Here is a 23,902-nt window from a genome sequence, read left to right on the forward strand (position 1 = left end):
CGAACTGCTGACTTCTTGGTTAGCGGCCGTAGCACTTAGCCAGGGTTTCCTGTGTCAGCCAAGGGACCCGGAAATTGGCTGATTCCCCTCCGCGCACCCCTCCTTCAAGCCTATGGGTAAATGACATCTCGTGACCTCCTTCCTCCCTGACCCCTCCCCAACCCGCACCGCAGCCCTTCCTGCTGGGCTTTAGTCCTTCCTTCCTTTCTGTCTGTCTGCCTTCCTTTCCTTCTCCCACCCACCTTCCTTCCCTCCTTCCTGCCCCCCCTCAATTGAGATAGAGTTCAGATAACATAAATTTCACCATTTCAAAATGAACTATTCAGGGACATTTAGTATATTCACAATGCTGTGCAGCCATCGCCTCTATCTAGTTCCAGAACATTCTCGCCCCCCCCAAGACATCCATAAACAGTCACTAAGGGGGAAGGTCGTTAATCTACTTTCTGTCTCCATGGATTTGCCTATTCTGGACATTTCATATAAGTGGTTTCAGACCATATTTGTCTTTTTGTGTCTGGCTTCTTTCACTGAGCATAATGTTCTTGACGTTCATCCATGTTGTAGTATGAATCAGTGCTTCATTTCTCTTTATGACTGAATCGAAAAACCAAAAACCAAACGCACTGCCGTCGAGTTGATTGCGACTAATAGCGACCCTATAGGACAGAGTAGAACTGCCCCACAGAGTCTCCAAGGAGCGCCTGGTGGATTCGAACTGCCGACCTTTTGGTTAGCAGCCATAGCTCTTACCCACAACGTTATGGCTGAATGATACTTATGGCTGAATTTATTCCTGAATAATATTCAGCGCCAGGCGGGTGCAGGAAGGGGACTCGGTGAGAAAGGTTGAGCACTGGGTGATGGCCAGAATAATAGTAACGATGTTTGTCCTGCAGTTTGCTCAGACGTTTCTAAATGTCTTCCCTTGAAGGCTGCCGGTGCCCCGTGCCGCCGCCAGGAGGTGACAGAGGCAAAGCGAAGTCGTTCTTGCGTGGAGGCTTTTCGGCTTAATTTGCAAGGTAATACCAAAAACCTACTGGTAGTGAGTTGATCCTTACTCATAGCGACCCTATAGGACAAAGCAAAATTGCCCCATAGGGTTTCCGAGGCTGTAAATCTTTTCGGAAGCAGGCTGCCATATTTTTCTCCCTCGGAGGGGCTGATGGGTTCGAACCGCGGACCTTTTGCTTGGCAGCCGAGCGCTTTAACCACTGAGCCCCACGTTATTCCTATTTCCAGGTGAGGGAAATGTGGCACCGAGAGTGACCACTGTTCCATGGTCACACAGCCAGGACGTGGTCACACAGCCAGGACGTGGCTTTAGACCAGAGCTTTTAATTTTTATATTTTGCTGCCTCCCCCGGGAATACCCAAGACGCAGCTGGACAGGTTGACGGGGACACTTGGGACAGGAACGTGGGATACAGATTGATTTCCACCTGGAAGACTCTCCGTCCTAGCTGGCAGTGAGGTGCCCCAGCACACACACACAAAACTCCAAAACCCATTGCCGTTGAGCCTATTCCGATTCATAGCAACCCCATAGAACAGAATGGAATTACCGCACAGGATTTCCAATGAGCGGCTGGTGGATTCGAACTGCCGATCTCCTGATTAGTAGCCGAGCTCTTAACCACTGCGCCAACAGGGCTCCAACTCACAATGGAGCCAAATATTAAAATACAATCCGTATTAACTATAAATGTGTTCTCAAAATAGTTTTTGAAAAGATTTTTGTAATTTTCAGCATGAAATATGTGAGCAGCGCATTTATATATGATTGGTTAGCGTTTCCAACACTCAAGGAGTGTACTTGGGAATTCTTGGGAAATGAGCAAAATCGAAACGGCCAATTATTCTAAAGGAAAAGGGCTTTTTATTAAGGTAGTAGTAGCCAGCTTTTCCGTGCTGGGTATTTTGTACCGAATACTGTCCTGAACACACGGCACGCTTTCACTTGTTAAATCGTCTGAAACACCGAAAGAGGTGGATCTGGGATAACCCGGTTTTATGAAAGGGGAAACAGGCACAGAGAGGTTAAGTCACCTCCCCTGAGTCACACTACGAGAGAGTGTGGGGCTGGGATTTGAACCCCGGCATCCAGTCCAGATGTATGAGACACTAAATTTTGCAAACAAAGACGCTGACACAGAGTAAGATTGAATTTCACGTTTATATTCACATTTTTCGGTTTTGGAACCGTTAACTACCCCGGTCCCCCAGGTCTCAAATATTTCCGGAGACGCTTGAAAAGCTCTCCAGGCTTCTCCGCCCTGACCCAGGGGCTCGGACGCACCTTGGCGCCCCCAGCCCCGCCCCTCCCGGGAGTGGGCCCAGAAGACAGACGGATGGGGGTGTCTCCTTACAGGTCCCCTCCCACCCCGCTCTACGTCTCCGGGGGACCCGCTGGGGGGTGTCTCATCACAGATTCCCCCCATCCCTCCCTCCCGCTTCAGGGATTCAGAGCACTCCCCCCGCCGCGCCCGCTCCTGAGAGTGGGTTCAAAACCCATGCCCCCTCCCGCCCCCTCACTGGCGAGTCCTGGGTCCAGCGACCTTTATTTAAAATTGATCTCCCCTCGCCCCTTCTCGGGGATCTCATCATAGTCACCAGCCCTGCCATTCCGGGGGCTTAGAACAGCCCCGGGTCTCGCCCACTCCCGGGGGTTCTCATTTCAGATTCCGACCCCTTGTCTCGGTCCTTTCCCTCCCGGGGGCTCAGAACAACCCTCCGGCCCCGCCCCCAGGGCCGCCCCTCGGCGTCGCGTCTACGCGGTACTTGCGGCGGCGCAGCGGCTCTGTCAGGCTGCGCGGGGCTGGGTCGTCCAAGTCCTCCGGTTGCAGAAAGCTGCGATCCAGCAGCTCTGCGGCCTCTTGCCAGTTGGCGAAGCACGCGGGGCCCAGGCGGCGGATCTCGTCGGCAGCGTCGCGCGTGAGCACGTCCCCACCCGGCTTAAGCACCACGACCGCGGGCAGGCGCTCCACGGAGAATCGGCGGCCCAGGTCCCTGCGGGAGCGTGGGGTCAGGACGTGGGCCTGGGGAGAGCGCAACCCAAACCTCCTCCAAGCACTAATGGAGCACTTTCTGTGCGCCAGCCCCTGGGCGGGGCTGGGAACATGCGGGGAACCAGAATATATAGGCCCGGCCACGCTGGTCTCCCCATTGTTCTCCAATACCCCGAATTCGGTTCCACCCTGGGGTCTTTGCACGTGCTGTGCGCTCCCCTGGAACGTGCTCCCCAGACAGCCGACTCAGGCAGATACCACGCAACCTCCAATCACAATTCTTTCTTTTTTCTCTACTGTGCTGCGTTTTCCTTCCTGGCGCTCCTCAGAATCCAACACACAGCATAGTTTATTTGCTCCTCTTTATCATTTTCTCCTTATTAGAATATCAGCTCCACAAGGGCACGGACATCCATCTCTGTTCACTGGTGTCCCCAGTGTGGGGCACAGAGTGGGGCACTCAGGAAACAGTGTGGGGCACAGAGTAAGCACTCAGGAAATGTTTGTGAGATGAATGAATGAATAGTGATTAACTTCATAAACTGAGCTGGATAAGAGGTTGTTATGGATTGAATTGTGTCCTGCCAAAATATGTGTTGAAGTCTTAACCCCTATACTTGTGGATGTGATCCCATTTGAGAATAGGATTTTCTGTATTATGTTAATGAGGCCATATCAGTGTAGGGTGTGTCCTAAACTTAATCACTTTGAGATACAAAAAGAGCAGATTAGGCACAAAGAAAGAGAGAAGCAAGCACAAGTCGGGGAAAGAGAGACGCCACGTGGAGATCACCCAGGAACCGAGGAATATCAGGGTTACAGAACCTGAGACAAGAATTTTCCCCCGGAGCTGACAGAGAGCATGCCTTCCCCTAGAGTTGGTGCCCTGAATTCAGGCTTCTAGCCTCTTGAACTGTGAGAAAATAAATTTCTGCTCTTTAAAGCCACCCACTTGTGGTATTTATTACAAGAGCACTAAGAAACTAAGACACACAGTGAAATTTGAATTGCAAATAAAAAATAATTTTTTACTATAAGTATGTTGTTAGAAAACTTGGCAATCAGCTTCTGAAAAATCAGCTACTGAAAACCCTATGGAGCAGGGGGCACAGCTGCAGATATCTCCTAGGCATAACCAAACACCTCACAGGATTGGTTTACTGGGCTTGAAGGCTTCGGACCATAGTCTTGTGGGACATCTTGGTCAATTTGCACAACATAGTCTACAAAGTTTATGTTTTACATCCTAGTTTGATAAACAGCAGCTGGGTCTTAAAAGCTTGCAAGTGACCATCTAAGATACAACTACTGGTCTTTACTACTCACCTGGAGCAAAAGAGAAAGAAGGAAACCAAAGACTCAAAGAAGAACCTGGTCTACAGGACCAATTGCCTACTTGAACCATGGCCTCACCTATCCAGAGACCAGAGGGACTAGATGGTGCCCGGCTACCAATACTGACTGTTCTGATCAGGGACACAATAGATGATCTTGGATAGAATGGGAGAAAATGGCAGAACAAAACTCAATATCTTTAAAAAAGGCCAGACTTACTGGACCTGCAGAGACCTGGGGAACTCCCGAGACTGTTACCCTGAGATAGCCTTTAAGCTTTGAACTGAAACGTCTCCAGGAGTTCACCTTTCAAGTAAATAACAAACTGGCTCATGAAATAAACAATATCGCCTGTAAGTACTGTGCTCCTTTTATAAAAAAAACAAACCAACAAAAAATCATCTGTATGATACCAAATGGTCAACATTTACCCTAAAGCAAAGACAAAAAGATCAGCAGGGCAGGGAAGAAAGAATAATGGAAATGGAACAACCAGAATGGAAATACTGTAATGAGAATGTTGATGCAATGTAGAAAATGTAACCAAGGTCACTGAATAATATGTATAGAAATTGTTAAATGGGAACCTAATCTGCTGTGTAAACTTTCACCAAAACCTCAATAAAATATTTAAGAAAAAAGAAAGAAAGAAAAAACCCTATGGTTTTTCTATTCCGACACACACACGGAGGTGCCATGAGTCAGGGTTAGCTCGATGACAGCTAGTGGCATTTGGTTGGTTTATGTTTTTGCTGCTATTAATTCCTGTTGAGTTGGCTCCGACTCATGATGACCCCATGTACAACAGGACAAAACACTGCCTGGTCCTGTTCCATCTTCGTGAGCATGTTCAATGCTCAATGTTTAAGTGTCTTCCAGCCTAGGGAGCTCATCTTCCAGTACTATATCGGGCATTATTCTGTTGTGATCCATAGAGTTTTCATAGGCTGATTTTCAGAAGTGGATCACCAGGCCTTTCTTTCTACCCTGTCTTAGTCTGTAAGCTCTCCTGAAACCTGTCCACCATAAGTGACCCTGCTGTTATCGGAAATACTGGTGGCAGAGTTTCCAGCATCACTCCAACAGGCAAGCCACCACAGTATGACAAACTGACAGATGGGTGGTAGAATGTAAGTGTATCCTATGTAGTATTTGCGATATACTACAAAAAGCATTCATTGTTTATCTGACATTCAAATTTCACAAGGTGCCCTGTGTTTTATCTGGCAATGCTACACAGGAGTGTGTGTGTGGAGGGGACTCACTAGCTCACTCTCTGTTCAATACTAGTCTGGGGGAATGTTTTGTTCAGAGGACCCTGACTCCAGTGACATCAACTTTAGGCCTTGATGCCCTCTTAGCCGGCATTTCTGGCCCAGGGTGGGAAATATGCCTGTCTGGGGAGAAAGAACCTCCTTAGCTACAGAGGGCAGCAGAAGTGAGGGAGCAAATGTCCAAACTGATGACCCAAAATGTGCAACTTGCTGTGTAACAAAATTAACCAAGGTGATAAAATAACAGGAAGTAGTCTGCAATTAACTTTCAAATGGCTCCCCAAGAATTAGGAGTGTAGATAAAGCAAGTAGAGCGAGGGGTTACCCATCCCTGTGAGTTTAAGGGTACTCTTCCGTCAATTTTTCTGTGTTTCAAACTCTCCATAATGAAATGGCGGGGATAAAGAAGATGGAAGTAGGTCTTGCTGCGGAAAGGGGGAAAGCTCTAAAACAGCCACAAACTGTAATACTATTACGGATTGAATTGTGTCCCCCCAAAATACATGTTGAAGGCCTAACTCCTGTACACCTACATATGATCCTGTTTGGAAATAGGTTTTTCCATGGGGTCATACCAGTGAAGAGCAAACCAAAACCTGCTGCTGTCAAGTCAATTCTGACTCATGGCTATCCCATGTGTTATGAATACAGTTGCTCCACAGAGTTTTTTTTGGCTATAATCTTTACGGAAGTGGATTGCCAGGCCTTTCTTCCATGATGCCAATGGGTGTATTCAAACCACCAATCTTGAGGTTAGTAGTTGAGCACAAACCCTTTGTAACACCAGGGACGTTACCAATGTAGGGTTGGTCCTGAATCTAATCTTCTGAATTATAAAAAGAGCAGAATAGATACAAAGACACACACACACGGGGAAGAGGAAGACAGATAACAGAGACAGATGCACGTATAAGTTGAGGAATGTTGGTAGCTACTAGAAGCTGAGATAGACAAATATGGACTCCCCCTAAAGCCAGCGCCCTGAGTTCAGACTTCTAGCCTCCTGAACCGTGAGAACATAAATTTCTGCTCTTTAAAGCCACCCATTTTGTGGTATTTTGTGACAGCAGTCTTAGGGACTAAGACAAATACTGGTTATTGGGCATTTCTTTGTAAAGTTTGAGTCCAACCACCTCCCTCTTCGCTCCACCGCCCTCCATGGCTTCCCACTGCAATGGGACTCAAGTCCATACTGGCTGAGGTGTCCACACTCTCATACCAGGAACTACAGTTCTGTGAACTGGCTGTTCTTTCTCTGACCTTAGGGCCTGCCTGGAATCTCCCCTTTCCTCACTGTCTGCAACTAACTTTCAAAGGGCTCTGCAAGATAGGCTCCTCCTATCTTCCCTTCTCCTTGGGGTCTCTGCTTAAAGCTATGTCCTCAGGGAAGTGTCCCCTGACCTCCCAATCTCAGGCAGGCCTCCCTTTACAGTTCCATGTGGCATCCTATACCTTGTCTTCCAGAGCAAGTTTGTTATCTGTTTAAGTCTTTCTTTTGTGTCTAGCACCACCCTCTGTAAGCTCCCCAGGGGATGGGGATAGCAGCAGGTTTGCATCCCTCACTATACCCCTCAGCTCCCACACATGGGCTGACATACAAGGGCGCTCATTAACTCTGGGTGAAACAGATGAATCAATAAACAAAAATAACATCTGACTCTCAGCAGAGACGGCTCCTCCTCCAGGAAGCCCTCGTAGATCTCGCTACCCAGGTGTTAGGGACTGAATTTTGTCCCCCCAAAAATATGTGTTGGAATCCTAACTCCTGTACCTGTGGATGTAGTCCCACTTGGAAATAAGGTTTTCTTTGTTACGTTAATGAGGCCATACTCAATGAAGGATATGTCTTAAGCCAATCTCTTTTGAGATATAAAAGGAGTAGGTTAGGCACAAAAGTAAACAAGCAGAAATGCAGGAAAGATGGATGCCACGTGGAGATCTCCAAGGAACACCAAGAAGAATGCTAGAGAAGCTGAGACAAGGATTTCCCCCCAGAATGGATAGAGAGAGCCTTCCCCTAGAGCCGGCACCCTAAACTCGGACTTCTAGCCTCCCAAACTGTGAGAAAATACATCTCTATTCTCTAAAGTCACCCACTTGTGATATTTCTGTTACAGCAACACTAACAAACTAAGATACCAGGTAATCCTAGAAGGACAGGAAGAGCCACTTCCTGGGCATGTCCCCTCCTCCAGGAAGCCCTCCCAGATTTCCCCATTGCCTCACATCCTCAGGTCATCCTGGAAAGGCAGGAAGAGCCACTTCTTGGGCATGTCCCTGAGGAACTGGTCCTGCTGCTCCTCCGTGGGGTCCTGGGACACATACACCAGGGCCAGCTGGGCTGCCCGCAGCACGTAGAACTCGTCCGTGAGCCTGACAAAGAAGTCCTTGAGCACTGGTGCGAAGGCCTGACACCGCGGGCAGTCCCCTGCACCAAAGAACAGTAGTACCAGCCGGTTCTCCAGCCGGCGGCTGAGCTCCTCCTCTGTGTCCAGTTCGTCCTGGTCGCTGTTGTTGCGGATCAGGACACGGCCAGAGAACAGGGCGGCCATGACCCGCACAGAGGATGGGGCAGAGGGACCCTGCCTGGCCCGGGCCAGCTGGCTACTCTCCCGGGACTAAGAGTCTACAAGGCCAGTTTACGACCTCACTAATCTGCTTAAACTCTGACCTTATTCTGGGGCCTCCAAGGACAGGGAGCAGTTCCCACCCCAGGCTGTGCCTGTGACCCCCCTTTTCAGGGGAGTGCTGCCAGTGCATTAAATATGAAATCACAGGATCACAAAGAAACCCAATTATACCTACATATTAGATGCTGTCCAGTGGGTCCTGATTCCCATTCATGGTGACCCTATGTGTGCAGATGCTGTCCAGTGGGTCCTGATTCCCATTCATGGTGACCCTATGTGTACAGGGTAGAACTGTGCTCCACAGGTTTGGTTTTTTTTTTTTTTTTTAAATAATATTGTGTTTTTGGTGAAGGTTTACACAGCAGTTTAGGTTCCCATTCAACACTTTCTACACAAGTTGTTCAGTGACACTGGTTACATTTTTCACAATGTGTGAGCATTCTCATTACGTCCATTCTGGTGGTTCTGTTTGCTCCATAGAGGTTTCAAGGCTGTGACCTTTCAGAAGCAGATGGCCAGGTCTTCAAAGGCACCTCTGAGCAAGTGGGAACTGCCAACCTTTTGACTAGTAAGCCACTGCTGAACTGTTTTTGTCGTCCAAGGACTCCTTTATACAGACATACATTTGTCCAAATCTTTTAATAATTATGATGTAGAAATATATGTGCTTCTTCACCACGACATTGAGTAATCCTGATTAGCAGAGGGTCTACTAATTACAGGTAGTCCCTGACTTAGAACATATTTGAGTTAGGAGGAACCACAATTAGGACTTGTTTTGTACTACACACAATGTTGCAGTGTAATTTGCTGATGTTATCATTCTCAGATGTTCACTAGCAGATGTTTACATGTAATGTTTCCAACCCCCCAAAACAAATAAAGATTGGATTTATAAAGATACTGATAATAATAAAAGGCAATAATAACGAAAACTAAAAACCCAAAAAGGTATTCAACTTACATCAGAACCGATTTATGATGAAGTTGTTGGGGTGGAACCTCGTCCTAAGTCAGGTACTACCAACCCTGTGATTTCCCATCTCAGCAAAAACGTTTGCCATTTCAATGATTTTTCCATGTACTGAGCCTTCTAGGAGACCAGGAGAGGAGCTCCCCAGGCCCCCCATGCGCTCAGTGGAGCCTGAGAAGTAATAGATCACTGTTTTTTTTTTTTTTTTTTGCCGTAAAATATAGACATTGGTGAAAAACAAGGCTCCAGGAATTGATGGACTACCAATTGAGATGTTTTGACAAGCAGATGCAGCGCTGGAGGTGTTCTCTTATCTATGCCAAGAATACACAGAGTCATTATACCAAAAGGAGTTGGTCAATGTTCAACCATTTCAAGAGGTAGCATATGGTCAGGAACCGATGGTACTGAACGAAGAATCCAAGCTGCACTGAAGACACTGGTAAAAAATAAGGCCCCAGGAATTGACGGAATACCAATTGAGATGTATCAACAAACAGATGCATCACTGGAGGTGCTCACTGTCTATGCCAAGAAATGTGGAAGACAACTACCTGGCCAACTGACTGGAAGAGATCCAGATTTATGCCTATTCCCAAGAAAGGTGATCCAACTGAATGTGGAAATTATCGAACAATATCATTAATATCACGCGCAAATAAAATTTTGCTGAGGATCATTCAAAAGTGGCTGCAGCAGTACATTGACCGGGAACTGCCAGAAATTCAGGCCAGATTGAGGACAGGGTGTGGAAGGAGGGATACCATAGCTGATATCAGATGGACCTTGGATGAAAGTAGAGAGTACCAGAAAGATATTTACCTGTGTTTCATTGACTGTGCAGAGGCATTCACCTGTGTGGATCATAACAAATTACGGATAACATTGTGAAGAATGAGAATTCCAGAACACTTAATTGTGCTCATGAGGAACCTGTACATAGACCAAGAGAGAGTCATTTGAACAAATCAAGGGGATACTGCGTGGTTTAAGCTTAGGAAATATGTGCAGCAGGGTTCTATCCTTTCACTATACTTAATCAATCTGTATTTATGTTGGTGAAAAACGGTATTTGCAATGAAGAAATCATTGGTCTTGCAAAATTCTATCATACGATCTCTGGCATCATTTCTATCACCAAGGCCATGTTTTCCAACTACAGATCTTTCTTCTTTGTTTCCAACTTTCGCATTCAAACCACCAGTAATTATCAGTGCATCCTGATTGCATGTTGAATCAATTTCAGACTGTAGAATTTGGTAAAAATCTTCAATTTCTTCATCTTTGGCCTTAGTGGTTGGTGCGTAAATTTGAATAATAGTTGTATTAACTATTGTAGGCATATGGATATTATCTTATCACTGACAGCGTCAGGATAGATCTTAACATGTTCTTTTTGACAACAAATGCAATTCCCCTTAAAGTTGTCGTTCTCGGCGTAGTAGACCATATGATTGTCCAATTCATGATAACTGATACCAGTACATTTCAGCTCACTAATGCCTAGGATATTGGTCTCTATGTGTTCTATTTCATTTTTGACAATTTCCAATTTTCCTAGATTCATCGTTGTACATTCCGCACCCCAATTATTGATAGATGTTTGCAGCTGTTTCTTCTCATTTTGAGTCATGTCACATCAGCGAATGAAGGCCCCGAAAGCTTGACTCCATCCACGTCATTAAGGTTGACTCTACTTTGAGGAAGCAGCTCTTTCCTAGTCATATTTTAAGTGACTTCCAAACTGAGGGGGTCATCTTCTGGCACTATATCAGACAATGTTCCACTGCTATTCATAAGGAATCAAATCAACTACATCTGTGGAAAGAGACGATGGAAAAGCTCAATATCATTAGTCAGAACAAGGCCAGGGGCCGACTGTGGATCAGACTGTCAATTGCTCATATGCAAGTACAAGCTGAAACTGAAGAAAATTATACAAGTCAACGAGAGCCAAAGTACAAACTTTAGTATATCCTACCTGAATTTAGAGACCATCTCAAGAACGGGTTTGATGCATTGAACACTAATGACCAAAGACCAGGTGTGTTGTGGAATGTCATCAAGGACATCAAAAATGAAGAAAGCAAGAGGCCATTAAAAAGACAAGAAAGAAAGAAAAGACCTAAATGGATGTCAGAAGAGACTCTTGAAACCTGCTCTTGAATGTCGAGTAGCTAAAGCAAAAGGAAGAAGTGATGAAGTTAAAGGGCCGAATAGAAGATTGCAAAGGGTGGTTAGAAAGCAAAGTATTATGACGACGTGTGCAAAGACCTGGAGATAGAAAACCAAAAGGGAAGAACACACTCAGCATTTCTCGAACTGAAAAAACTGAAGAAAAAATTCAAGCCTCAAGTTGCAATACTGAAGGATTCTATGGGGAAGATATTAAATGACGAAAGAAGCATCAAAAGAAGATGAAAAGAATACACAGAGTCACTATACCAAAAAGAATTGGTTGATGTCAACCATTTCAGAAAGTAACACATGATCAAGAACCTATGGTACTAAATCAAGCCTGCTTTAGAAGAGGATGTGGAACCAGGGATATCATTGCTAATGTCAGATAGATCCTGACTGAAAGCAGAGAATATCAAAAAGATGTTTACCTGTGTTTTATTGACTATGCAAAGGCATTCAATTTTGTGGATCATAACAAATTATGGATAACATTGTGGGGAATGGGATTCCAGAACACTTAATTGTGCTCATGAGGAATCTGTACATGGATCAAGATGCAGTCATTGGAACAGAACAAGGGGACACTGCATTGTTTAAGGTCAGGAAAGGTGTGCCTCAGGGTTGTATCCTTTCATCATACCTATTCAATCTGTATGTTGAGCAAATAATTAGAGAAGCTTGACTATATGGAGAAGAATGGGGCATCAGGATTGGAGGAAGACTGGTTAATAACCTGTGTTATGGAGATGACACAACCTTGCTTTCTGTAAGTGAAGAGGACTTGAAGTGCTTACTGACGAAGATCAAAGACCACAGCCTTCAGTATGGATTACACCTCAACATAAAGAAAACAAAGATCTTCACAACTGGACCAATAAGCAACATCATGATAAGTGGAAAAAAGATTGAAATTGCCAAGGATTTCATTTTACTTGGACCCATAATCAATACCCATGGAAGCACTAGCCAAGAAATCAAGACTCATTGCATTGGGCAAATTGGCAGCAAGGATCTCTTTAAAGTGTTAAAAAGCAAAGATGTCACCTTGAGAACTAAGGTGCATCTGATCCAAGTCATGGTGCTTTCAGTCACCTCATATGCATGTGAAAGCTGGACAATGAATAAGGAAGCCCGAAGAAGAATTGACAGCTTTGAATTGTGGTGCTGGTGAAGAATATTGAATATACCATGGACTGCCAAAAGAATGAACAAATCTGTCTTGGATGAAGTACAACCAGACTGCTCCTTAGAAGCAAGGATGGAGAGAACTATGTCATGCATGCTTTGGACATGCTATCAGGAGGGATCTGTCTCTGGAGAAGGACTTCATGCTTGGTAAAGTAAAGGGTCAGTGAAAGAGAGGAAGACACTCAATGATTTTTTTTGTTTGTTTTTTTGCCAATGCCTTCAGTGCAGTTTGGACTTCTTTCAGTACCATTGGTTCCTGATCATATGCTACCTCCTGAAATGGTTGAACATCGACCAATTCTTTTTGGTATAGTGACTCTGTGTATTCCTTCCATCTTCTTATCTGCTTCGTGCATTATTTAATATTTTCCCCATAGAATCCTTCAATATTGCAACTCGAAGCTTGAATTTTTTCTTCAGTTTTTTCATCTTGAGAAATGCCAAGCGTGTTCTTCCCATGAACTGTCCATACACTGTGAACTGCCAGAAGAACGAACAAATCTGTCTTGGAAGAAGTACAGCCAGGATGGTTCTTAGAGGCAAGGATGGCGAGACTTCATCTCACATGCTTTGGACATATTATCAGGAGGGACCAGTCCTTGGAGAAGAACATCCTGCTTGGTAAAGTAGAGGGTCAGTGAAAGAGAGGAAGACCCTCCACAAGGTGGATTGACACAGTGGCTGCAACAATGGACTCAAGCATAACAATTACGAGGATGGCACAGGATTGGGCAGTGTTTCCTTCTGTTGTACGTAGGGTTGCTACAAGTTGGAAGCAACTTGATGGCACCTAACAACACCAACATATATATATGACAAAACTTTTGCCTTTTTTTTTTTTTCTGGAGGCTTGGTGGCAAAGTGGTTAAGAGCTTGGCTGCTAACCAAAAGGTTGGCAGTTTCAATCTACCAGCCGCTCCTTGGGAACCTTATGGGGCAGTTCTACTCTGTCCTATGGAGTTGCTACAAGTTGGAATCGACCTGAAGGCAATGGATTTGGCTTGGTTTTTTACATGTACAATTCAGTGGCATTAATTACATTCACCGTGTTGTGCAGCTGTCACCACTTCTTCTTGTTTGGTGCCAAATTTCTTGGCATAGATGAGTGAGCATTTCCAGCGCTCCTTCTGTTTGTTGAAACATCACCGCTATCCATTTCCAAATGTTTTCATCACCCCAAACAGAAATTCAGTGTCCTTTTTGCAATAACTCCCCATCTCCCCTCCCTGCAAAGGCGCTCTGGTGGCATGGTGGTTAAAGTGATCGACTGCTAACCAAAAGGCTGGTGGTCCAAAACCCCTAGCAGCTCCTTGGGAGAAAAATGTGGCAGTCTCTGGCATTCTGCTTCTGTAGAGATTTACAGCCTTGGGAACCCTACGGGGTTACTATGAGTTGAATGGGGTCCATGGCAGTGAGCTGTTTTTTTTTTTTCCCCCTTCCCCCAGTCCCTAGTAACCTTTAATGAATGTTGGTCTCTACGGATTTGCCTGTTCTGGACATTTAATATAAATTGGATCACAATATGTGGCCTTTCGTGTCTGGCTTTTTTCACTCAGCATAATGTTTTCAGTGTTCCTCCATGTTGTAGCATGTATTAGGACTTAATTTCTCTCTCTCTCCTTTTTTTTTTTTTTAAATATTTTTTTGTGTTTTTGGTGAAAGTTTACACAGAAAATTAAGTTCTCATTTAACAATTTCTATACATATTGTTCAGTGACATTGTTTACACTTTTCACAATATATCAGCATTCTCATTACTTCCCTTCTGGTTGTTCTGTTTCCCTTAATCTAGCTTCCCTGTCCCTCCTTTCCTTCTCATTTTTGATCTAGGGAAAATGTTTACCGTTTGCTTTCATTTAGATGATTATTTAGAGGAGCACAAGTACTCACAGGTGGTACTTATTTATTTCATGAACCAATCTGTCATTTGGCTGAAAGGTGACCTCTGGGAGTGGTTTGAGTTACAGACTTAAAGGGTATCCCAGGGTGATAAGCTCAGGGGTTCATCTAGTCTCTACTGGTCCAGTAAGTGTGGCTTTTTTTGTTTTGTTTTGTTTTAAGGAATTTGAATTTTGCTGTACATTTTTCTCCCATTGTATACAGGACCATCTATTTGAGTCCCTGGTCAGCATGGTTTGTGGTGGTAGCTGGGCACCATCTAGTTCTTCTGGTCTCAAGGTAAGTAATGCCATTGTTTGTATAGACTGTTAGTTCTGTAGACTAATTTCTTCTTTGTGTTTTGTTTTCCTTCTTTCTCTTTTGTTCCGGATGAGTAGAGACCAAAAGTTTTATCTTAGATGGTTGCTTGCAAGCTTTTAAGACCCCAAATGCTACTCATCAAACTAGGATGTAGAACATTGTCTTTATGGACTATGTTGTACTAATTGACTGAGTTGCCCCACAAGGCTAAGGATTTCATTTCTCTTTATGGGTGAATGATATTCCATTGCATGGATGGACCACATCGTGCTTATCCATATATCTGTTGATAGACACTTGGGTTGTGGATAGCTATTGGTAGTTTGGGGTGATTTGTTATGTGGTGATAGCTAACCAGATTACCTGGTCTAGAGGATTCTTCAGGGACATGGAAAACATAAGGAGCCCTGGAGACACAGTGCTTAAGACCTCGGCTGCTAACCAAAAGGTCAGCAGTTTGAATTCACTAGTTGCTCCTTAGAAACCCTATGAGGCAGCTCTACTCTGTCCTGCAGGGTTGCTATGAGTTGGAATCCATCTGACGGCAATGGGTAATGGGCAGGAAAGCATAGAGGAGTCCCTGGGTGTCGCTCGGCTACTAACTGAAACTTTGGAGGTTCTAGTCCACCCAGGGTCACATTGAAAGAAAGGCCTGGTGACCTACTTCTGAAAATCAGCCATTGAAAACCCTGTGGAGCACAGTTCTACTCTGACACATGCGGTCATCATGTGGTTTTTGTTTGCTTTTAGGAGAACACAGGAGACCCTGAAGAAACTCTTAGCACTGGTTTTAAATAATAAAAGGAAAACTGCAAAATCCCATTCTTGAGTTTCATTCACACCCTCAAGGCCTTGTGAAGGGGACCTTTCCTGACATGACCATTTTCATTCCATTCAAAACCAATGTCCGGGCCAGATTCTTTTCATGTCACCAGAACCCCGCAAAGTCCCAGCCAGTTGTGAATTCAAGAAGTCAGTAAGAGCAAAATGACCTGGATCGTGGCACACTGCTTCAGTGTTCATGAGACACAGGCTTCCTGTCCTCAGAGCAGCCCCACAGGGTCAGGGAAATCTGGTCCCATCCTACAGGGAAGCCCTACCTGAAAGAGAAAGATTCTCGTGGCTGAATCATCACAACAAAAGGCATCTGTTGGGGTGCAGAGTCGGTTTAAACCCGACCAGGGCTTCCCTCCACCCCAGAGTTTCCAAACTACAGCATTGCTGACATTTGGTTCCAGAATATTCTCTGTGGTGGGCTGTCCTCTGTGGTAGTGGGTTGAGCAGCCTCCTTGGCCTCCACCCACTCCATGCCAGTAGCATTCCCCCTCCCCCCAGTTGTAACAACCACAAAATTCTCCATATATATCACCAAGTATACCCTGGGAAGGGGAGCAGAATCGTCCTCAGTTGAGACCACTGGGATGGATGGATGAATAGACATACAGACAAGGTCTCTCATGCTAAGGCAGGGCTTCTCAGCCTCAACACTGTTTGCTGAGTTGAGGCTCAAAACAACACTGTTGTTTGGTTCTGGATTGTTCTCTGTGGTGGGGGCATCCTGTGCACTGTAGAGTGTTGACCAGCATCCCTGGTTACCCAGTAGCACCTCCCCAGTCTGACAACCAAAAATGTCCCCAGACATCACCACTGTCCCCTGGGGGGCAGGATTACTCCCGGGTGAGAAGCCCTTGGTTAGGGGATTCCATCAACCTCCAAGACACCTTGCATCTTTAATCAACTGACCTACTGAGGTCCTAGCACACAGCACACATTTAAATCCACACAGAGTGGGAAGGGAGACAGGAGGAATATCACAGAAGATGGAGGATCACCCTGGTTTATATTGTCTAACCCACTGGGAATTTATTCTGCTGTATGTAGGGGAGAATTACAGCTAGGATGCTCCTTAGAGACAAGGATGGTGAGACTTTGTCTCACGTACCTTGGACATGTTATCATGAGGGATCAGTTCCTGAAGAAAGACTTTGTCTTGGTCATCTAGTGCTGCTATAACAGAAATATCACAAGTGGAGGGCTTTAACAAAGAGAAATTTATTTCCTCACAGTAAAGTAGGCTAAAAGTCCAAATTCAGGGCATTGGCTCTGGGGAAGGCTTTCTCTCTCTGTTGTCTCTGGAGGAAGGTCTTCGTCCTTAATCTTCCCCTGGTCAAGGAGCTTCTCAGGCACAGGGACCCTGGGTCCAAAGGACGCGCTCTGCTCCTAGTGCTGCTTTCTTGGTGGTATGAGGTCCCTAGCTCTCTGCTTGCTTCCCTTTCCTTTTATCTTTTGAGAGATAAAAGGTGGTGCGGGCCGCACCCTAGGGAAACTCCCTTTACCTTGGACCAGGGAGGTGACCTGAGTGAGGGTGGTGTTACAATCCCACCCTAATCCTCTTAACATAAAATTACAATCACAAAATGGAGGACAACCACATGTGGCCTAACCAAGTTGATACACACATTTTTGGGGGGACATACTTCAATCCATGACAGACATCATACTTGATAAAGTAGAGAGTCAGTGAAAAAGAGGAAGACCCTCAATGAGATGGATTGACACAATGGCTGCAACAATGGGTCAAACATGGCAACAACTGTGAGGATGGCACAGAACTAGGCAATGTTTTGTTCTGTTGTACACAGGATTGCTATGACTTGGAACTGACTTGACAGCATCTAACAACAACATGGTGCGAGCTAGGGATTGAACTCAATATATTCCCAAATAATTAATGCAAGGTTTCACTACCGAGGCCCTGGCAACACTTGGGGCTGGATCATTCTCTGGAGTTGGGCCGTTCTGTGCAGTGTAGGGTGTTGAGCAGCATCTTTGGTTTCCACCCACTCAGTGCCAGTAACGTCCTCCTACTGTGACACTCCAGACACTGTCCAGTGTCCCTCGAGGGGCAGAATCACCCCAGATTAGAACCCCTGCTCTCTTTCTTCTACTGTAGTGGATTGAATACCAAAACCAAACCAAACCCATTGCCATCAATTCCAACTCATAGCGACCCTACAGGACAGAGTAGAAGTGCCCCATAGGATTTCCAAGGCTGTAAACCTTGGAAGCAGACTGCCCCGTCTTCCTCTTGTGGAGCAACTGGTTGGTTTCAACCACTGATCTTTTGCATAGCAGCTAAGTGCTTAGCCACGGTGCCACCAGGACTCCTTGTGAATGTGACCTTATTTGGTAGAAGTGTCTTTGCAGATGTGATTAAGTGAAGGACATTGAGATGAGATCAGGTGAAGGACATTGAGATGAGATCATCCTGGCTTATCCACGTGGGCCCTAAATCCAATGACCGGTGTTATTAGAAGAGACAGAAGAAGAGAAGGCAGAGACACACACAGGGAACTCGGCCATGTGAAAGTGGAGGCAGAAATTGGAGTGACGCAGCCACAAAGCCAGGGATGCCTGGAGCCACCAGAAGCTGGAAGAGACAAGATCCTCCCCTACAACTTCCAGATGGAGCACAGCCCTGCTGATAACTTGACTTCAGACTTCTGGTCTCCAAGCTGTGACAGAATGAATTCCTGTTGTTCTAAGCCATTCAGCTTGTGGTCATTTGTTACGGCTGCCACAGGACACTCAGACACTTGGACATTTGAACTTGGCCGTGAGAAGATGTTCACTCCACCCACTGTTCACATTCTTCTTGCGGTGACCTCCACACGGTATCTATGACTTTTTCAGTATTTTATTTTAATATATGCTCCATTTCTGCTGTTCTTCTTGAAAGTTCCACAAACTCCCTTTGCTGGGGCCTGAGGTCTTCCTAGAGACCACTGCAGTCACCTGAGTCAGACTGAGCCCACACTTACTGTGCACCTGCCCCGAGAACAAGGTCCACTCTTGGAGTGAAGACCCACAAGGGTCAGGTTGGTCTCTCTGGTCATTTCTGCCCCAAGCCTGATGCACAGTGGGTAATCAATACACATTTCATGCACAGCATCCCTGGAAGGAGGTCTTGTCACCCAGAGAGCAGAGGTGAAGAAGTGGCCATCCAAGGCCCCCACGTGGAGAGGGGCAGAACCTGGCTTAACCCCCGAGCCTCAGTTTTGTCTGCCTGTCTGGGCCTCAGTTCCCTCTCCTGTGAAATGGGGAGAGGAAATGTCCTCAATCCCTCGCCCAAACACTATGGGATTAGTTGTGTGGCATTTGGGAATTTGGAGTTTTTCAGAGCTTAGGAAGGCCCTGTTGCTGTCAATTCCGACCCATGGTGGTCCAGCTGGATGGGTTTGAACCTTTAGGTGAGCTGCTGAGCACAAACCAGGGATCTCATAGGTGATTAAGGGTGAATGTTGCTGTATAGTGTGAGATGCCCCCGTGGTCCAGGCAGCCCTGTCAGCAAAGGGACAAGTGTCGACAGGGAAGGAACGGCTTGGCTGAGCAGGTAAGGGGGCCTCTGCTTGAGTTCTGGGACCAATTTAGTGTCTCAGAAAAACACAAATGTCAGTGCAGTCAGTGAGACAGAGGCATAATATGGCGACCACGCTAATTTTAACCTGGATTTCTAGTCTAAGAGCTAAGGTTCTTGAGAAAAGCACGTCTTTCTTTGACGGTCAAAATCAGGATGTGAAACCATACGCCCTGAAGGGCCTTGACCAAGTGATCATCTGCACCCTTCAAAATACATGTACTCAGGAAGAGTGCTGTCTGGGTGCTGTTCCCAACAAGATACTTTTGCAAGATAGATAACAAAAACACTTGTAAGCATCTTGTGACCATGATGTAAGCATCCTGTGAAACTATTTGTAATCACTCACTATAGTATTAATAATCAGTAACAAGTCAGAGTGTAATTATTACAATATTCATTGATTTTCCTGTAGTTGCCCTCCCCGTGATTTGGTTCCTCTTTTTAACCCATAAGAATACTTGCATAGCAAAACCGACCTGGGACTACCTGGTTCTCTTTTCAATGCAATTGTTTTAAACCCTTAATAAACCTCTCTATTTTACCTTAAAACAGCGTTCAAATTTTTCTCTACAACATTAGGAAAAGCTGTGTTTCCAGAAACTTTTGGATTTTGGAGTTTCAGATGTGGGACTGAGGTGCTGGAAGAGACCTTCCCCAGAGCTGTGCGGAGGGTTGGAAGAGATTGTCACAAGCACACTTAGTCAGGGCTCAGTGAACTCAGGTGACGGGGAGGGAAGGAGGAGGGAGAGGGCTTTAAAAGGAGGGGGAGAGTGTTGCCATTGTTATTAGTTGCTGTGGAATGGATTCCTATGCATGGTGACCCCATGTGTTACACAGTAGAACTGTGCTCCACAGGGTTTTCTTGGCTGTAATCTCAACTGAAGCAGGTCACCAGGCCTTTCTTCTGCAGTACCTTTTGCAGGGGTGGATTCAAACCACCAACCTGGCAAATGATTTGTGCTGTCCAGGAGTAGGAAGAAAGAGAGGAGGAGGGGCAGGAGGAGGGTAGAGGGGAGGGAGGGGAGGAGGCAGAGGGTAGCAAAGTGAGGAAGAGGAGTAAGAAAAGGGGAGGGGGAGGTAAAGGAGGGAGAGGAAGAAGAAAGAGGTGGTGAGGACAAAACAGGGTAGGACTAGGAGAGAAAGAAGGAGGGAGCAGGGGGAGGAGGGGGTAGGATGAAAGAGAAGGAAGATAATAAAGAGAGGGGGAGGAGAGGAGAGTAGAGAGGGGAGGAGAGGAGGGGAGGAGAGGAAGACACCAGAAGACAAAAAGGGAGAGAAGGGGAAGGTGGAGGAGATTGGGATTAGGGAGTGAACAAAGGCAGGGGAGGAGGGGGAGTGGAAAAGGAAGGAGGGACAGCAATCAGCTGACATGTGTGAATGAATGAATCCCAGCTGTGCTGCAGTGTCCCTTTGAGCAAGAATTACAGTCCTTGATTTCTTTGCCTGTAAAATGGGGTCATTGCAATAGCGGTACCTGGCAGGATGAGATTGCAGCTGTCCTATGGGGTCATGGCTGACTCTGCTGACCTCTGACCCAGAAAGCCGAGGGCCAGGGACTGGCTCTGGGCCTGGCCTCCGGATCTGCCGCCCAGCCCTTATTCCACTATTCCCAGGCTGCCCGCAGGACCAATGGCAGAGTGAGGGCTGCATGCCTGCCCGGGCCTATCCTCCAAGTCGCGCTGGAAGCCGGCCCTGGCCGTCTCCCAAGGAGAGCGCTGGAAGGTCGGCCAAGCAGGGGAGAAAACAAGTGGGGGTGGGGTGCGCAGGGGGCAGAGGAGGGCAGCTGGAAGAAGGGACAGAGTGGCGGGTAGCCACACCCGGGAGGGCCCAGGAGTCTGCGGGGACGAGGCCCCAGAGGGGGCTAGCCTGCGGCCTCGCTGCTTAGCTGGGTTTGGAGCCTGGCCTTGGCTGCTGGGATCTCGGTGGACCAAGCAGTCCTTGCCTGCCACCTGCCCAAGTCTCTGGGAACCGGCGAGGGTCTGTGGGCACCTCCAGGTCAGCCGGGGAACAGGGACGTGGGCAGCTGGAGCCAGGGTCTGGATAAGGGCTTTCGGGGCCTCTGGGTGAGAGTTTAGAACGGCGGGCTACAAAATTCGTTGGGGTACTGTGGGTGCATTTAGTTAAGGGTCGGTTTGGGGATATGAATTTAGGATTAGCTGGGGCCCTGATATAGAAAGGAGCAGACAGCCCGCCCGCCCGCTTATAGGATATTACCTGAGGGAACTTTGGGGTTGGGATTTAGGACCTTTTTTGGGGCCCCAGGGTGTGAGTGTGACGCACTGGTTAAGAGCTTGGCTGCTAGCCAAAAGGTAAGCAGTTCCAGTCCACCAGCCGCTCCTTGGAAACCCTGTGGGGCAGTTCTACTCTGTCCTACAAGGTCACTATGAGTCAGAATCGGAATCGAAGGCAAAGAGTTTGTGCGTGTGTGTGTGTGTGTGTGTGTGTGTGGAAGCCCTAGGCTATGACTGTAGGACTCCCAGGGCCCCTGGAATGTGTGTTTAAGAGGGAGAAGCGTTTGGGGTTTGGATTTGGGACAAGCTGGGGCAAGAATTCAGCACAGGTGGGCCCTGGGTCTGGACTGGGGTTTTCTAGTCCCTTGGGACAGAGATCCCGATTGCCATCTGGAGCACGGTCCAGGAGCGCCCGCGAACCACGTACACCAGCTGCGGGACACTTGTGTCTGCGAGACTCTGGAGGGGGAGAGGCTTGGTTGCCATGGAGACAGCAGCGGTTTCCCCCCACACCCCCGGCCGACCGTTCTAGCCCCCGGGTCTCGTTCGCCATCGTCTCTCTGGCCCGGGGCCGTCTCTATGGTTGCGGCCTCCGGAAAAGGGCTGGCAGGCTGGCCACGGTGATGCGGCTGAGGGGCTGTGAGCAACACAGGTCCGAAGAGGGCCTTGGAGTGGGCCTGGGCGGGCCGGCGGGGCGGGAGCTAGGCTCGGAGATTGGTGACCCAGCCGAAGCCGGAGGGCGGGGCCATTGCTGGGGTGGAACCCGGGCCTGGTTTGGGGGCGGGGCTGGACCTGGCGGGGCGGGGTCCGCGCCGAGAGGCAGGGCAATACACGGAGAAGGGTGGGGCTTTGTTTGTGGGCGGGGCCAGAGAGCGAAGCTGGGGGCGGAGTCCAATGAGCGGCATGGAGGCCAGAGCGTGTAAGCGGGAAGGGGTCGGGGCCAGGCTTGGACCAGGAAGAAATGGCCCTACCTTGGGGCGGGGCCAAGTCGTGAGGTTGCAGCTTGGGCCCCGGAACGGCATCTAGATCAAGGCGAGGGGCAAGGTCTGTCCTAGTGACTAACGGGGTGGAAGGGCTGGGTTTGGGGCGGGGCCTGTTCAACGATTGTCGGGGGAAGCTTGAATCTGGCTAGGAGCTAGGAAGCTGTTGCCCAACGTGGGGAGGCGCCGGGGTTCGGGAGCGGAGCCTCGCCTGGGGACGTGGCCAATCCCATGCTTGGGGGCGGGGCTGGCTTAAACGTGGGCGCCTAGGATGAGCCTGGAGCTGGAGTCTGGGGGTGGAGCCGGAGCCTGGGGGCAGAACCTGGCCTGAAAAAGTAACCAGTCTCAGACACGGGGCGTGGCCACGTGGGGGCTGGCCGTGGGCGGGGCCTGAGGTCTCGGCAAACGCGGCCTGAGCGCTCCTCTGTTCCTCAGGATGCGAGCTCCGGGTGCGGGTTTGGCCTCCGTGGCCTCGCTGGCGCTGCTGAGGCTGCTGGGGCTCCCGTGGACCTGGAGCACTGTGGCCGCGCTCGGCGTGTACGTGGGCGGCGGCGGCTGGCGCTACCTGCGCATCGTCTGCAAGACAGCGAGGCGGGACCTCTTGTGAGTGCGGCTTGAGGGGTCCGGGGTGGGACTGCGCGCTGGGGTCGGGCCGAGGGTGACTTGGAGGGCTCTGAGGGCCTGGGGGCGAGCCTGGGGAGTGTCTCCGGGGGCTGGGGGGCCGGGGGCTGGGGGGCCGGGGGCTGGGGGGCCGGGGGCTGGGGGCTGGGGGCGGGGCTTTGGGGCTCTTCGGGGGGTTGCAGGAAACAATCTGAGGTGTCTCTGGAGAGAGATTCATAGGTTCTAGGGTGCTTGGGGCTGTTGGGGCTGCTTGGAAGACCTCAGTGATTTTGGGGGCAGGCTTTAGGGGACAACTTGGAGGTCTTTGGGCAGGTGGTGGGTGCTCCGGGGAGTTGGGGCTGCTTGGGAAGCCGTGGGGGATTGGGTGTGCCAGTGGGGCCTTGGTGAATATAGGAGGTCTTTGAAGCCTCTTCAGGGACTCTGATTGGCTGCCAACCCTCTATTTAGGGGTTCCTGGAAAAGGACTGACTGGGAGGGGGCCTCTCAGGACTTTTAGGGTTTCTGAAAGGCGTGCGTCTCCCACGGGCTATTTACAGGTGTCTGATAGGTTACTGGTTGGCACAGCCAGTTTGCGATTAACTACTAACAAAAAACAAGGCTGGCAATTTGAACCCACCCAGCAGCACTGCAGAAGAAAGGTCTGGGAATATACTTAAGTAAAAATTACTGTCAAGAAAACCCTATGGAGCAATTCTATTCTGTAACACATGGGGTTGCCAGGACTTGACAATAATAAGTTTGGGTGTTTTGTTTTTTGCATGGCCAGGGTGCTCTTGGAGAATGTGGGGGTCTGTGGGGAACTTTGGGGGTCTCTACAAGCTGGGTTCTGCGGGGCACTCTGGCGGTGTGTGCAGGGATTCTT

General features: G+C 48.0%; 2 protein-coding genes across 6 annotated transcripts in view; one reads left to right on the plus strand and one right to left on the minus strand.

The window, feature by feature from the left end:
- Nucleotides 1-2,542: 2,542 nt before the first annotated feature.
- On the minus strand, nucleotides 2,543-8,169 carry NXNL1 (nucleoredoxin like 1). Its single transcript, XM_049875839.1, has 2 exons — nucleotides 7,844-8,169; nucleotides 2,543-3,009 (listed from the first exon to the last, which is right to left on the minus strand). The coding sequence occupies exons 1-2, from the start codon at nucleotides 8,167-8,169 to the stop codon at nucleotides 2,721-2,723; spliced, it is 615 nt and encodes a 204-aa protein (XP_049731796.1). The 3' UTR covers nucleotides 2,543-2,720.
- A 12,656-nt stretch (nucleotides 8,170-20,825) lies between these two features.
- Nucleotides 20,826-23,902, plus strand: part of SLC27A1 (solute carrier family 27 member 1) — a 39,082-nt gene continuing 36,005 nt past the window's right edge. For 2 of the 5 annotated variants that reach the window (XM_049877370.1, XM_049877369.1), the window contains exons 1-2: nucleotides 20,988-22,091; nucleotides 22,855-23,022. In XM_049877370.1, the coding sequence (XP_049733327.1) occupies nucleotides 21,670-22,091; nucleotides 22,855-23,022 (590 nt within the window). In that variant the 5' untranslated portion in view covers nucleotides 20,988-21,669. Of the gene's footprint in view, nucleotides 20,931-20,987; nucleotides 22,092-22,334; nucleotides 22,484-22,854; nucleotides 23,023-23,902 lie in introns of those variants that run through there. The other 3 variants (XM_049877371.1, XM_049877372.1, XM_049877374.1) reach the window with 3 other exon arrangements.

The sequence above is a fragment of the Elephas maximus genome, chromosome 3, assembly GCF_024166365.1.
Source record: "Elephas maximus indicus isolate mEleMax1 chromosome 3, mEleMax1 primary haplotype, whole genome shotgun sequence".
In the NCBI taxonomy this organism is placed as follows: Eukaryota; Metazoa; Chordata; class Mammalia; order Proboscidea; family Elephantidae; genus Elephas; species Elephas maximus.

Excerpts from the sequence above, each read along its gene's own strand:
- NXNL1 (XM_049875839.1), bottom strand. The coding sequence starts at position 8,169 with ATGGCCGCCCTGTTCTCTGGCCGTGTCCTGATCCGCAACAACAGCGAC. Across the intron at positions 3,010-7,843 it reads TTCCAGGATGACCTGAGGAT|GGACCTGGGCCGCCGATTCT; the intron begins GTGAGGCAATGG and ends ACGCTCCCGCAG.